The 13,649-nt window shown below is 42.3% G+C and overlaps 1 protein-coding gene across 2 annotated transcripts; it reads left to right on the top strand.

The window, feature by feature from the left end:
- The first annotated feature begins 427 nt into the window (after positions 1-427).
- On the top strand, positions 428-13,605 carry LOC135558674 (laminin subunit gamma-2-like). 2 transcript variants are annotated; one of them, XM_064992696.1, is made up of 22 exons: positions 428-694; positions 2,214-2,387; positions 2,644-2,767; positions 2,863-2,987; positions 3,099-3,230; positions 3,526-3,715; positions 4,632-4,744; positions 4,992-5,207; positions 5,443-5,619; positions 6,531-6,764; positions 6,904-7,040; positions 8,850-9,006; positions 9,250-9,455; positions 9,599-9,678; positions 9,783-9,920; positions 10,089-10,233; positions 10,689-10,835; positions 11,086-11,200; positions 11,816-12,012; positions 12,304-12,465; positions 12,649-12,748; positions 12,903-13,605. In XM_064992696.1, exons 1-22 carry the CDS (start codon positions 568-570, stop codon positions 13,154-13,156), a joined length of 3,450 nt encoding a protein of 1,149 aa, XP_064848768.1. In that variant the 5' UTR covers positions 428-567; the 3' UTR covers positions 13,157-13,605. The 2 variants fall into 2 exon arrangements, with proteins under 2 accessions (XP_064848768.1, XP_064848767.1); XM_064992695.1 differs by having other exon boundaries at positions 429-694; positions 10,686-10,835.
- The last annotated feature ends 44 nt before the right edge of the window (positions 13,606-13,649 follow it).

The raw sequence follows: 13,649 nt of genomic DNA, 5'->3' as shown, positions 1-13,649 counted from the left end.
TCATTTTTCTATTGTGGGGTGTTCTTAATTTTGCACTGTAGACATTTTGAATATTTTTTGTAATTATGCTTTTGATGAGAAGGTAAAAATACACAAGCATAATCCAGTTGTATTCACTATTCTAGTAACACCATTAGGATACATATTTCTGTTGAACTTTTTCAATTTAAAGTCTTCACTTATTCATGTAACATATGGGAATTAGATCTTCTAGATTCACATTTTGAAATGTTCCTTTGAGTATGTCTCGTTAATTGTGAAGCGGATGTAAACATTTCTGTAAAAATCCTGACCGAGCTTTTTCATGCTGCATCAAACAACACTTCTCTTTATTCATGTCTTGACAATGTCCACAGTAGTGATACAGAGCCAGACATTTCCTGTGAGAGTGGGCACAGCCAGTGTATGGCCTCTGAATCACACGTGAGTAACCTTCCAGCTGTGAGACTGTCCTCCACATGCCACAGCCTGCCACGGGGAGGTGTTAAAAGAAGCTCACCTGGGGATGTTGAGCAGAAACATCAGGTGTAGCCAGCCTGATCAGCCTGTTAGTTTGATTGTACTTATATGAGAATTTTGATTTACTTAATTCCCGTTCGATTTTCTGTGACAATGATGAGCAGTTGGATATTTCTGTGTGGACTTTCTCTTTGTACCTGGTCGTCTATCCAAGGAACCTACAGATATGGAGGATGTGAGTGTCTACTAACTTTTTACCTAATGAACAATATCAAAATTGTAGTTATGTCTGCATTTATAATCAGCCTTCAGCATTTTAAAATTGGTTGTTGCTTTTGAATTGGGGTCATGAATTTAGAATTATTTGACATCTTTCATACTCTGAGGATAGGAGGTAGCTGACAGAACACAATTTTAGCTAATTGGGCTACCTGCAGCAGTTGTGTTCCTGTAAATCTGAGTTTGTGTATTCTGTCTTTGTAGCTAAAGTAGATGTAAAAATGACACTTTTGATCTAAGGATATTTACCACAGGTATGCTTTTAGGGGAAAAGGGGTTTATGATTTTAAGAAACATGATTGTACTACCGAGTTACATAACTATACTACCATATTGCATAACCATACTACTATATTGCTATACTATAGTCTATGAAGGTCTCCGCAGATCTTGATATTAAACTGGATGTTTACTTGTAGTACTCTTAGCAAAGATAACTCCTCAACACTTTCCTTACTGTGTGGTGCGGTGGTAAATGTATCCAAAGTGACTTAGCCATGCGCCATACAAACACTTAGCCATACAATTTACATATGGGTGGTCCCGGAAATCGAACCCACTATCCTGGTGTTGCAAGCACTATGCTCTACCAATGGCGCTACAGAGGACCACCTGTGATAAGTTGCTGAGTTTAGAATTTAAAATTATTATTTTTTACTTTTGGACAACCATACTGACCTGGAAGGCTTGAGTCACTGCATTATTGGTGGGTCTTCCTCAAATGGCAGCCTATTCCTTAGATAGTGCACTACTGAGTGCCACACAGTAGTGCACTATATAGAAACAGGGTGCCATTGGGACACAGACAATAACTCATGTCTTCTCTTAGGGCAATACGACTTGATGTTCTGAGCTCTGTACCTTTCTATATTACCCCATCGACAAAAACAGCTACAAGCTGCAGCATGTCATTATCACAGGAACTCATCATTTAGTGTGTGAAAGGAGAATTTGATATCCTCAGGCTAATTTATGCTTGGTAAAATGGTCATTAAATAATTGACGACAGACAGTATGTGTTGGCTATGTTTGTACAAAACATTACTAAAGAAAACAGACAGATATTTGCTTGATTGCAAACAGTGTGTTGCCCACAGTGGGTGTGCTTGATATCAGAGTGAGTATATTTTCGTCTCTCATCGCTTGGGAATGAGGTATTATGAGATCTGAGTCTGCTGACGGTGGTTTAAACTTCACACCACTATGAAAAAAGACAGTCTGTGCAATTCCCAACCCCTCCTTACATTGTATAAAGATAATAGCCTACATAATTATACATTTTTTCTGTGTTGACTGTCAAAGGACTATACTTAACTCTTCATGGTCAAGAAGATTTGTGAGGGGAAGACTGTTTATCCCATAGCCTGAACAAATACACCCAAATTAATGTTTTATGATTTTAGAAGGTTAGATCTCATCTAAAACACAGTTTTCAATTCACAAATGTCCCAACAATGTATATTTCACCCCTGTAGCAGACATCTGTAAATGCAATGGAAAGTCACGTTATTGCTTGCCTGACTCTGGGGGCCTCCATTGTGTGGACTGCCAAGACAACACTGAGGGAAGGCATTGTGAGAGGTGCAAGGAGGGATTCCACCACCAGAGGGCAGGAGACAGTTGTGTGCCGTGTAACTGCAGCTCTAAAGGTGAGTGAACAGAACAGGATGGAGCAAGAAATGATAACCATACCTGGGCCCGTATTCAGAAGCGTCTCCAAATATGAGTTCTGATCTAGGGACAGTTTAGCCTTTTAGATCATAATGAGTAAAATGACACGGGTAGAGGGACCTGATACTAGATCAGTAGTCCTTCTCTGAGACTCGATGAATACAACTCCTGGTCTATTTGATAGTGGTTTCCCGGATGTCCAGGTGGTGAGGTGATGTATGGTGTTTCTTCCAGGTTCTGTAGGCGCACACTGTGACAGTAGAGGACGCTGCAGCTGTAGAGCGGGAACACAGGGGGAGAAATGTGACCGGTGTCAGAATGGAACACCTATCAGCTCAAATGGCTGTGCTGCTAATGGGTAAAACTTTTTATTCACACTGTGTATTCCCTTAACTAAACCTTAATGTAGACAGATGACTGACTATTAAATGTGTTCATGTATTTCTTGTGCAGTGGCCAGCTCACTGACAACTCAGTGACAGCTCAATCTCTACCTTGCTTTTGCTATGGACACTCGACTGAGTGCTCCACAGCCAAGGGATACTCAGTTCACACAGTTACCTCAACCTTCGACGATGGTAGGTTTACACCCATTCAGCTGATCAGAACATAAACAGCAGTAATATATACACTAGTTCATTTGGTTTAGTATCAGTAGGTTAAATGTCTGCCAATCTTCTGTTTTTCAGGAACAGAGGGGTGGCGAGCTGCCACTGTTCACGGTGTGACCCCATCTCAAGTCCACTTCCACTGGTCCCCCACTCATCGTGACATTGAGGTCATCTCCAAAGACATCCTCCCTGTTTACCTCTATGCCCCTGGTGAGAGCTGCTCTCTCTGCTCCCTGCTCTTAATATTGATCCCTCACTGCCTTAGGAGAAACTGCACTACTTTTGACCATAAGGCTCTGGTCAAAAGTAGTGCACTATATTGAAAATAGGGTGCCATTTGGACGCATCCTATGCTTTTTCCCAACAAACAAAAAAACAAAGGGTGCAGGTATGAAAGTATGCAATATTATAGTGAGTACTGGATGTGTTACACCACACGCCTCACCATACAGTCACCATTCATCTATTAATAATCTGGTTTTCTGTCTTATTTTGTGATGACTAGACTCTTACCTGGGTAACCAGGAGCTGAGCTACGGTCAGAACCTGTCCTTCTCCCTGAGGCTGGACCGAGGGGTTCGCCACCCGTCCATGGCTGATGTGGTGCTGGAGGGATCTGGGCTGAGCGTGGCAGCTTCCCTGGGAGACCTGAGGACCATCGTTCCCAGTGGACAGAAGATTACTTACACATTCAGGTTGGAATCAGCCAGAGCACTGTGCTAAACAGATACGCTTGATTTTAGCTTTAGGCAAAATGCAACGTTATAAACCTTTTTTAAACTATTGTTCCCTGAAGGAAGGAAACAAGATAAAACACACAGCTATGGGGTCTCGCGAGAGCGATAGCATATTCCCGTAGCTGTGCAATCCCGTAGCTGTGTATTCCCGTTGCTGTGTATCCCCGTAGCTATGGGGTTGTACCAAGTGTACTGACAGTCTCAGGGCAGGTACAAACATAATTTGATCTGTGGGAGATAAGTATGCAGGTGTGGTGGATAGTGAGATGGATGCCAAAGACATAAAAATTGAGAAATATTAGAGACGATTTCACATCGTGGATGTGAAGGGGTCACTGTTTATCTCACACAGCTGAATGTAAACGCTTAATAACAGTTAGTAAGCCAGAGGGTCATCTGCTTGTCCGATTCAAATTAATTCAAATTAAGTGGAAAATGGCTAGTTGCCAAGCAGCTTATCTCTAAATGGTCCGATCCAATCCTGTCTAATACAACAAACTGTACCATACAATTACTGGGGTCAATTCGAGTTGAAGGCAGTCATTTCCGAAAGTGATTTAAATTGAACAAAAACAAAAAATGTACAAATGTTTTAAATAAATAGATTATAGTCTTCAGTTTATTGAGAAGTCATCGACCATCATACACCACATTATTGTGACCAATATCGTAGCCTAATGCACACTGCTTTTTGTTTCCATATTTATTCTCATATTCATGATCTACATAATAATTGCAGGAATAATTACATCGTAGCAAGGACAAGGTGGTGTAAAGTGTGACTGTGAAATACATAAGTATAATACCCATGTTTCCTCAGGCTTTGTGAATCTGTGCACATCTTCGGTAAACACGCTGTGTCTTTCATTCTCAGACTGGATGAGCAACAGGGCAGTGAATGGAGGCCCCACCTTTCATCTTTCCAGTTTCAAACACTCCTCCACAATCTGACTGACATTAAAATCCGTGGGACATTTGGAGAAAATGGTAAGTACTTATTTTTGTATCCCTCAGACTATAAGATTGGTTACTGTGTACATCAACAGATCCTTGGTGTTACTTCTTCTCCTGCATATGTTGTAAATAAGTACTTTGGAACCGGTTTAAATCTAGTTTATTTTAGTTTTTTTTATGTGATCTTTATAAATAAGTAGTACACATTGTCATCACATTGCCTTGTCTTCATCTTTTTGTCAGTCACTCAATAAAAAGCAATGCCTTTACTGTCCTCTAGGGCGTGGTTACCTTGACGACGTGCGCATGGAGTCTGCCCGTCGAGGTGCCGGGTCCCCAGCTACATGGGTACAGAAATGTAGCTGCCCAGTGGGATATGAGGGCCAGTTCTGTGAGAAGTGTGCTGCAGGGTATAAAAGAAGTTTGCCAAGCAAAGGTCCATACAGCTCCTGTGAGCCCTGCAGCTGTAGAGGAGGAAGCTGTGACTCCGAAACAGGTCGGTGACATTTGAACTTTGTCCAAGTGTTACTGTATGTTTGTCTTAATAGATTTAGTTATTTTGTTGTTAATGGTGAGATTTGGGACGGACCTCCTTTTGCAATATGCACTTCCCTGGATAAATTATAGTTATAGACATGTTCAAATCAATTATTTAAATATAATGTTCATTCGTTGTGAAATTGAATTTGAACATGCCCAAAAAGTATATGTGATTTTGTGTTGTTCCACAGGAGACTGTTACTCTGCAGATGAGACCCCTGGTCGCCAGATCTGCCCGCCAGGGTACTATAATGATCCTGCCCAGCCACAGTCTTGTCAGAAGTGTCCCTGTCCCAATGGAGGTGCCTGCTCTGTGAGCCCAGGTTCCCTGGAGGTCAAGTGTGACCTCTGTCCACCTGGCACCACTGGTGAGTCACAGTCACAAATGGCATCCTATTCCCTATATTGTCCACTTGGGTCCTGGTCAAAAGTAGTGCACTATATAGGGAATAGGGTACTATTTGGGACACAGACACTGTCACAGACCATGTCTGTTAGATGGGATAGACTATTAGGGCATTGATATTTTAATGTCAGCTGTTTGCATATTTTATATATATACTGCATATACAGTGCCAGTCAAAAGTTTGGAAACACCTACTCATTCCAAAATAGGCAAATCTGGGTCTTTCTTTCCTGTGGTGGTCCTCATGAGAGCCAGTTTCATCATAGTGCTTGATGGTTTTTGCAACTGCACTTGAAGAGACTTTCAAAGTTCTTGAAATGTTCCTCAGACTGACCTTCATGTCTTAAAGTAATGATGGACTGTCGTTTCTCTTTGCTTATTTGAGTTGCTCTTGCCATGATATGGACTTGGTCTTTTACCAAATAGGGCTATCTTCTTTATACCACCCCTACCTTGTCACAACACAACTGATTGGCCCAAATGCATTAAGAAGGAAATAAATTCTACAAATTAACTTTTAACAAGCCACACCTGTTAATTGAAATGCATTCCAGGTTACTACCTCATGAAGCTGATTGAGAGAATTCAAATGGCTACTTTGAAGAAACTCAAATATAGAATATTTTTTGATTTGTTCAAGACTTTTTTGGGATACTACATGATTCCATATGTGTTATTTCATAGTTTTGATGTTGTCACTATTATTCTACAATGTAGAAAATAGTACAAATAAGAAAAGCCCTTGAATGAGTGGGTGTGTCCAAACTTTTGACTGGCAGTGTGTGTGTGTGTTCGCGCGCACGTGTATATATTTATTATATATATTTTTTTTCATTTTGTACCTACCTCTTCCACCCTCCTCACTCTCAACAGGCTCACATTGCCACACCTGCCAGGATGGTTTCTATGGCGATCCCTTGGGTGAAGATGGCATCCAGAGGCCTTGTCGGCGCTGCCAGTGCAACGGACACATGGACCCGAACACTGTCCGTAGTTGTGACCCACAGACAGGGCAGTGCCTGAAATGCCTAAATTATGCCACTGGCTTCTTCTGTGAGAGCTGTCTGGAGGGCTATCACCACAGCATGCCATCAGAGGCATGCAAACGTAAGGACAGCACCTTGTTCGCTCCCCATATCCAGCTCTTTCACACTTAGACACATAGCTCCTCCTTTAGATTCCAACAGTTAAATATTGTCTACAATTGTATATACATTTTAACAATTATTTTCATTTTGCGTTCTAGCTTGTGGCTGCAATTCTCAGGGCTCTCTGTACAACAAATGCAGTGACCAGGGCCAGTGTTCTTGCAGAGAAGGCTTTGAGGGTCTGAAGTGCCAGCGTTCCGCGTGTCCCTCCTGCTTCAACCTTGTCAAGACTGAGGTAAAACCCACTGGGATTATTTGATCAATGCCTTGTCTTTCCATTGAGGTCAAACATGTCACAGTGCTCTCTCCAATGATTAAATGGCAGCACTTGGTGTTCATCCCTAATGGCACCCTATTCCCTATATACAGGCCTTGGGAATAGGATGCCGTTTGAGACGCAGACACAATAACTGGACCAGAAATTAGGCTACAGCATGCTGTAATATTTGTACTGGCTCACCCTGTCGCTGATTCAACATCCTTATACAGTAGCTTAGTGGGTTAACGAAGGAGGAGTTGGAATTTTGTTACGAAAGGAAGAGGTTTACAAAGTTGTGATCTTGCATCAGTATTTCTTACAAGATTCCTCTCAGTACATGTAGCCTACTACCACCTGGGAGGGGAAAGTACTTACCAGATAAATGAAAGAGTTGTGTTGGTGTGCAAATGCCACGTAATCTGGAGCTGCTGGCTTTGTGTCTCAAATGGCACCCTATTCCATATATAGTGCACTACTTTTGACCAGAACCCTACTAAATAGGGAATAGGGTGACATTTGGGGTGCCCTCTATCTTCAGGATGTAGTGTGGGAGGAGGAATTACAAGGAGCACTATCTGAAGCATTGAAACACAATAGTTAACCTTTGAAGTTATGTCATTATCATAACGAAAACCTTGCAGGGTTTGAATTTACTGCTCCATCTCACAAATCAAAATCAAATCAAATGTATTTATATAGCCCTTCATACATCAGCTGATATCTCAAAGTGCTGTACAGAAACCCAGCCTAAAACCCCAAACAGCAAGCAATGCAGGTGTAGAAGCATGGTGGCTAGGAAAAACTTCCTAGAAAGGCCAAAACCTAGGAAGAAACCTAGAGAGGAACCACGCTATGTGGGGTGACCAGTCCTCTTCTGGCTGTGCCGGGTGGAGATTATAACAGAACATGGCCAAGAAGTTCAAATGTTCATAAATGACCAGCATGGTCAAATAATAATAATCACAGGCAGAACAGTTGAAACTGGAGCAGCAGCACAGCCAGGTGGACTGGGGACAGCAAGGAGTCATCATGCCAGGTAGTCCTGAGGCATGGTCTGAGGGCTCAGGTCCTCCGAGAGAGAATTAGAGAGAGAGCATACTTAAATTCACACAGGACACCGAATAGGACAGGAGAAGTACTCCAGATATAACAAACTGACCCTAGCCCCCCGACACATAAACTACTGCAGCATAAATACTGGAGGCTGAGACAGGAGGGGTCAGGAGACACTGTGGCCCCATCCGATGATACCCCCGGACAGGGCCAAACAGGAAGGATATAACCCCACTCACTTTGCCAAAGCACAGCCCCCACACCACTAGAGGGATATCTCACACTTGCTTCTAATTACACATTCTGAATGTACTATATTGTCCTACAGTATTAGTAATGCAGAGGTGTGTGTGTGTATATATTATTATTTTTTTGTCAACCTTTAATTAATGTCGCTAACCCAGACCTAAATCTTTTGTGAATGCTGGCCTCCAGCCAGCTAACTTTTTGAGGACTCCCTAAAAACACAGCACTTCAATACAGCTATGACCGGAAGTGACTTTTCATAGCAGGTTAGGAAATCATTTTTGCTAACCCTAGCCCTTTTTCTAACATTAACCTAATTCTCCTAACCTGCTGCGTAAGTTATCCTAACAGAAAAGTCACTTCCGGTCGTAGCTGTATCAAAGTGGCGTGTTATTAGGGAATGTCATATTTTTGTCTATCACCAGAGATGAACCTTACATAAGCTCTTTTTAAAGCGTTCCTATCCCGTTGGTTCATGTGTTGCAGATGGAGGGGTATAGTCGTAAACTACGGGAGATAGAAACTCTGTTTACGGGCATGGAGAGTGGCAGTCTGCCAGTTAACGACGCCCAGATGGAGAAAGCCATCAGAACAGCAGAGGATATAGTCACAGACCTGCAGAGAAATGCACAGACACTCTCTGGTAAGTCATTCATAACTGGTTATACAACATAGATAGTGTCAGAGGATCACTCATTTGCTAATGAATCAACATATATTAAAACAATTCAGGATGGTTATCAGGCATCTGAAACATGGTGAAGCAATGTCCATGCACTGTATCTCTGTCATACCCCAATGTATCACACTCAGTTTGTGACGCAATTGGTTTAGAAAGTGCGAAAGCAGATCTCATGTTGGTGGTTTGTTTTGTTCTATTGAATAGAATCAGAGAAAGACTTACAGGCCCGGCTCTCAGACATCAGTGCAACCCAGCTGAGTGAAGGCAGAGACATCCAGGCGATCTCCAACACCGTTGACAACATCAAGCTGCAGGACCAGAAGTACCAACGACAGGTATCTGATGTCCAGACACTCATCAGTGATGTGCGGCGCAAACTTGAAGAGGCAAGATTCAACATCAAACAAGCTGTGAGTAGTACAGTAGTATTCTACTTTTGTCACTGATGTCATTGTCATCAAATGAGGAGAGAGTAAAGGACAGATGAATATATCCAAATGTATGCTTGTTAATAATCCATTTCATTAGTGTTTACCTTCCACCCCCATGTTAGGAATTCCCCTTAGGTGATGCAGGGGTGGGCACGGATACCCTCTCTTCTCTGGTTCAGAGAGCAACAGACCTGGCTGAAAAGTTAGTACTGCACCCCTCCATGTCACATTTATACAGACTGGAATATCCCATGTTAGAAAATGACTTGTGGTGCTCTGAATAACTATGTTGTAACTGTTTATTAGACAGCGGAGCAAATCGGAGACAATGGAGAAGACCGCTAACGGTGCCCTTGCAAAGTCCGAGAAGTCCCTGGCACTCATGAGATCGGTCATGACAGGGGAAAACAAGATCAAGGAGCTTATCAGTGATCTTAAAACCAAGTAAGAAACTCATGTCTTCATACAATACGATACCCATGATTTCCTGTGAAAATACAGTAGACGATATATCCTCTACTAACAGCCATGTAATGATCTGCATAATAACATAGTTGATGAACCGTTGTTGTTAGATTGATGAGATTAACCCTTTAATTTTTCTCTGGTCAGGTATGATGAGAACTCAGCCCAGGTGAAGGCCATGGAGAGCCTGGCTACTCGCCTGAGCAGCTCTGCCCGAGATGAGAGCAGGATGGCAACTGGCACTCTGGAGCAGATAGCCTCCCTGGAGCCGGGAATCCCTCGTCCTCTCAAGGTACTGAGCATAGCAGGCCTCTCATCAGGCTCATTTCTCTCTGGTCTCTATTTGGTGACCACTTTCAGGTCAAGTCTTCTGAGATACCTTAATCATAATAAACATACATTGATAGTTAGTGTCTGGGTCCTGGAAATGAAGGAGATAAAGACATTCAATTTCCACACCTTTCACTATGAATGCCTTTCACTATGAACAACTATTGGCAGCTGAACCTGTCTCAAGGCATGTTTGTCAAGCTAGATCTCTAAATCGTTTCCTTGCTAAGCTACGTTTAAACACAACAAAGCAATTAATGATCAAGAACATGAGTCAGCAAAAAATGCATGGGGGGACAACCTAATTAAAACCTGGCTGGTGAGGAATCTAGGGCAGTTCTCCACAGATTTGTGAGCATTTGTAATTACACTTGCACAACACACTGAGTCTGACTGAGCTTATTTTTCTGGCAGAAGGACATTGACAGTGTGTTGGCTAAATTGGATGGCCTGAGAGAACGGGTGGAGAAGAACCTAACAGCGTACCAGGCACTGCAAGAGGACACCCAGGAGGACAAAGCCGCAGTAGAGGATCTTCTGGCCCAGGGGAAGGCAGCTCAACAGGTACACTAGAGACCTTTAACTATTAACTTGTCATCATTTAGACATCTTTCTGTGTAGGATTGGTAGTATATTCAATAGTATTACTTATATTCCAACCTCAAAGGTTTCTGAGAACTGTTTTCATGTAACCTCTGAAATTCACTGTTAGATTATCCAACTGAACTATTTCAAGTGTCACTAATGACTTCACTAAACCTTATGAATGGTAATAACTGACACAATGTTGATTGTTGGTGTTTCTCTCTTACAGAAATATGACAAGCTTCTTGGCAGAGCAAATCATGCGAAGGCTGACACAGAACTGGCCCTGAAGGATATCACAGATAATATTGATGGGGTGGATAATGTACTGGAGATGCTAAGAGGTATGAAAAGCCTTTCATATTTCTATAGGTCTCATTCCCAACACCAGCACAGTATAAATATGAATAAACTATCAGCATTATATCTTTATTATTATTTTATTTTTTTAACCTTTATTTTACTAGGCAAGTCAGTTAAGAACAAATTCTTATTTTCATTGACGGCCTGGGAACAGTGGGTTAACTGCCTGTTCAGGGGCAGAGCGACAGATTTGTACCTTGTCGGCTCGGGGATTTGAACTTGCAACCGGTTACTAGTCCAACGCTCTAACCACTCGGCTACCCTGCCGCCCCATATCTGACAAGGCTGGCCCATACATTAGAAAAACACAGTCACACAGCAACTGTAATTATGTCTCAGAGCTTTTACTCTTGAGTGAACAAAACATGAAGGACGCCTGCTCTTTCCATGATATAGGTTGTCGTTCTAATTATTTGCCTCCTTTTGAAGGGCATTGTATTTCCAAGGCACTGTAATGCACTTTTGCTGAAGTCTCCATCAGCACTCATTGACAATGCAACGTTCAAAACAATATTGTGACGAAACATGTAACCCCTGAATAGACACACATGCCAGAAATCACTGATGCTTATGTCTGAGTCTCTTGTATTCTGTAGGGTTTGATGGCCAGATCAACAAGAACAAGGCATTGGCCGACGAGGCCATAAAGAAACTCCCTGGCATCAACGCCACCATTCATCAAGCTGTTGGCAACAACTCAGAGACCCTATTCATCATAGGCAGTGTGTCTGGAGACTACAATGATGCACTGGGCACTGTCAGCAGCCTGGAAGCTGTGGTCTCTCGACTGGAGGTACTTTAACAGACCCCTTCCTTTCAATAGAAATATCCAACTGGGGTTCATATGCTAATCCACAGCTTGTGCCTTTAGCTAGAAGCTCTAGAAGGAGAATGTAAGTTGGGCAAAACAATGAGGTTAATGTCTCGAGTCACTTACGCTTATGAGTCGATTTGATTCCAGGAATGGCCTATTCGCAACCAAGATACTAACATTTTAAGCTACCAGACGTGATTCCAAATGTATTTTGCCAAGCATGCATGGAAACTTTGAGATGAGCTCATTTGACTTTGTTGATCTCCACAGGGAATGTCCGGCTCTTTACCAGTTCCTCCTGCTGGTCTGTTGAAGGACGCCACCAAGCTGAAAGAGGACGTGCAGGGTCTGCAGAAGCAGGCAGTGGCCACTGTGGCCAAAGTGGCAGCAGAGAAGGCTAACGCTGAGATACAGAAAGACAGAGCAGCAGAGGTCCGTTTCAGTGCGATGCTCTCAGACATGACATGTTAAACCTAAACAAACCTGGGTCAATGTAAAGGATTGACGTGAAACACTCCAGTACACCACTTCAGCACACACACATGGTTCTTAAAATAAATATATTTTTTCCCAATTAAAGGTCTGTAATGCTTTGTAATGTTCTTTCCTCCTCAGGCTTCAATTGGAGCAACTGGTGCTTACAACAATGCCAAGCACACCAGAGACGCTGTTGGAGAAACACTCCTGGTCATCAATAACCTTCTGAGCATGATCGGTATGTTCCACTAACTACAAACAGCTAACTCGCTACCAAACAAAATGCCTTGTTTTTTTGTCTTATTGCCACACCATCCCATCTTCATATGACCACTGTTTTATGACATTATTATGATGTTTGTTGGTGCTGACAATTGGTACTCTCCTAAAAGGTAAACCTGGCAGTGTGGATGAGGAGAGGCTAGGGGAGTTGGAGCAGTCCATCAACAGCGCTCGTGGCCAGGTCAACCTACAGCTTCAGCCTCGACTGCAGGACCTAGAAGGGAAGGAGGCCAGTCAGAGGACCAGGTTGACTGGCCTCAACCTAGATATCGATATGATCCTGGACGACATCAGGAACTTAGAGGACATACACGCGAACATCCCTAAGGGCTGCTTCAATTCCCCACCTATTGAGAGACCTTAATCCCCACCTATTGAGAGATCTAAGTTAACGTCCCAAATGGTACCCTATTCCCTATATAATGCACAACTTTTGACCAAGGCCCATAAGACTAGTCAAAAAATAGGGCACAATATAGGGGATAGGGTTCCATTTGGGACTCAAATATATAGGGAATAAGGTGCCATTTGGGACACAGATTTAGTGTCTGAATGTAACATGGTATTATGTAAGAGAAAAGGAGTGTTTGACTAAACGTATGCATAACTGCCTACAAACACAAAAATCTGTGAAATGTTCAAACACGAGGAGCAATATTTTGTCAATGGAACGCAATATCTTCAGTGTTCTACTAAGTGTTAAAAACAATGTATTTTCTGTTGTATTCTGTCAAATAAACTTCAATATTTATTCCTGAACAACACAAACCAGGTGCTACTAAATGCAACACACAATTAATGTGGATGTGTTTCACGTGAGAGAAAAAAGCTATCCTTTTGCTTTTCAACTGAGGAAA

Source organism: Oncorhynchus masou, chromosome 17 (genome assembly GCF_036934945.1).
Source record: "Oncorhynchus masou masou isolate Uvic2021 chromosome 17, UVic_Omas_1.1, whole genome shotgun sequence".
NCBI classification, from domain to species: Eukaryota; Metazoa; Chordata; class Actinopteri; order Salmoniformes; family Salmonidae; genus Oncorhynchus; species Oncorhynchus masou.
This window is presented reverse-complemented; position numbering and strand designations above follow the sequence as displayed.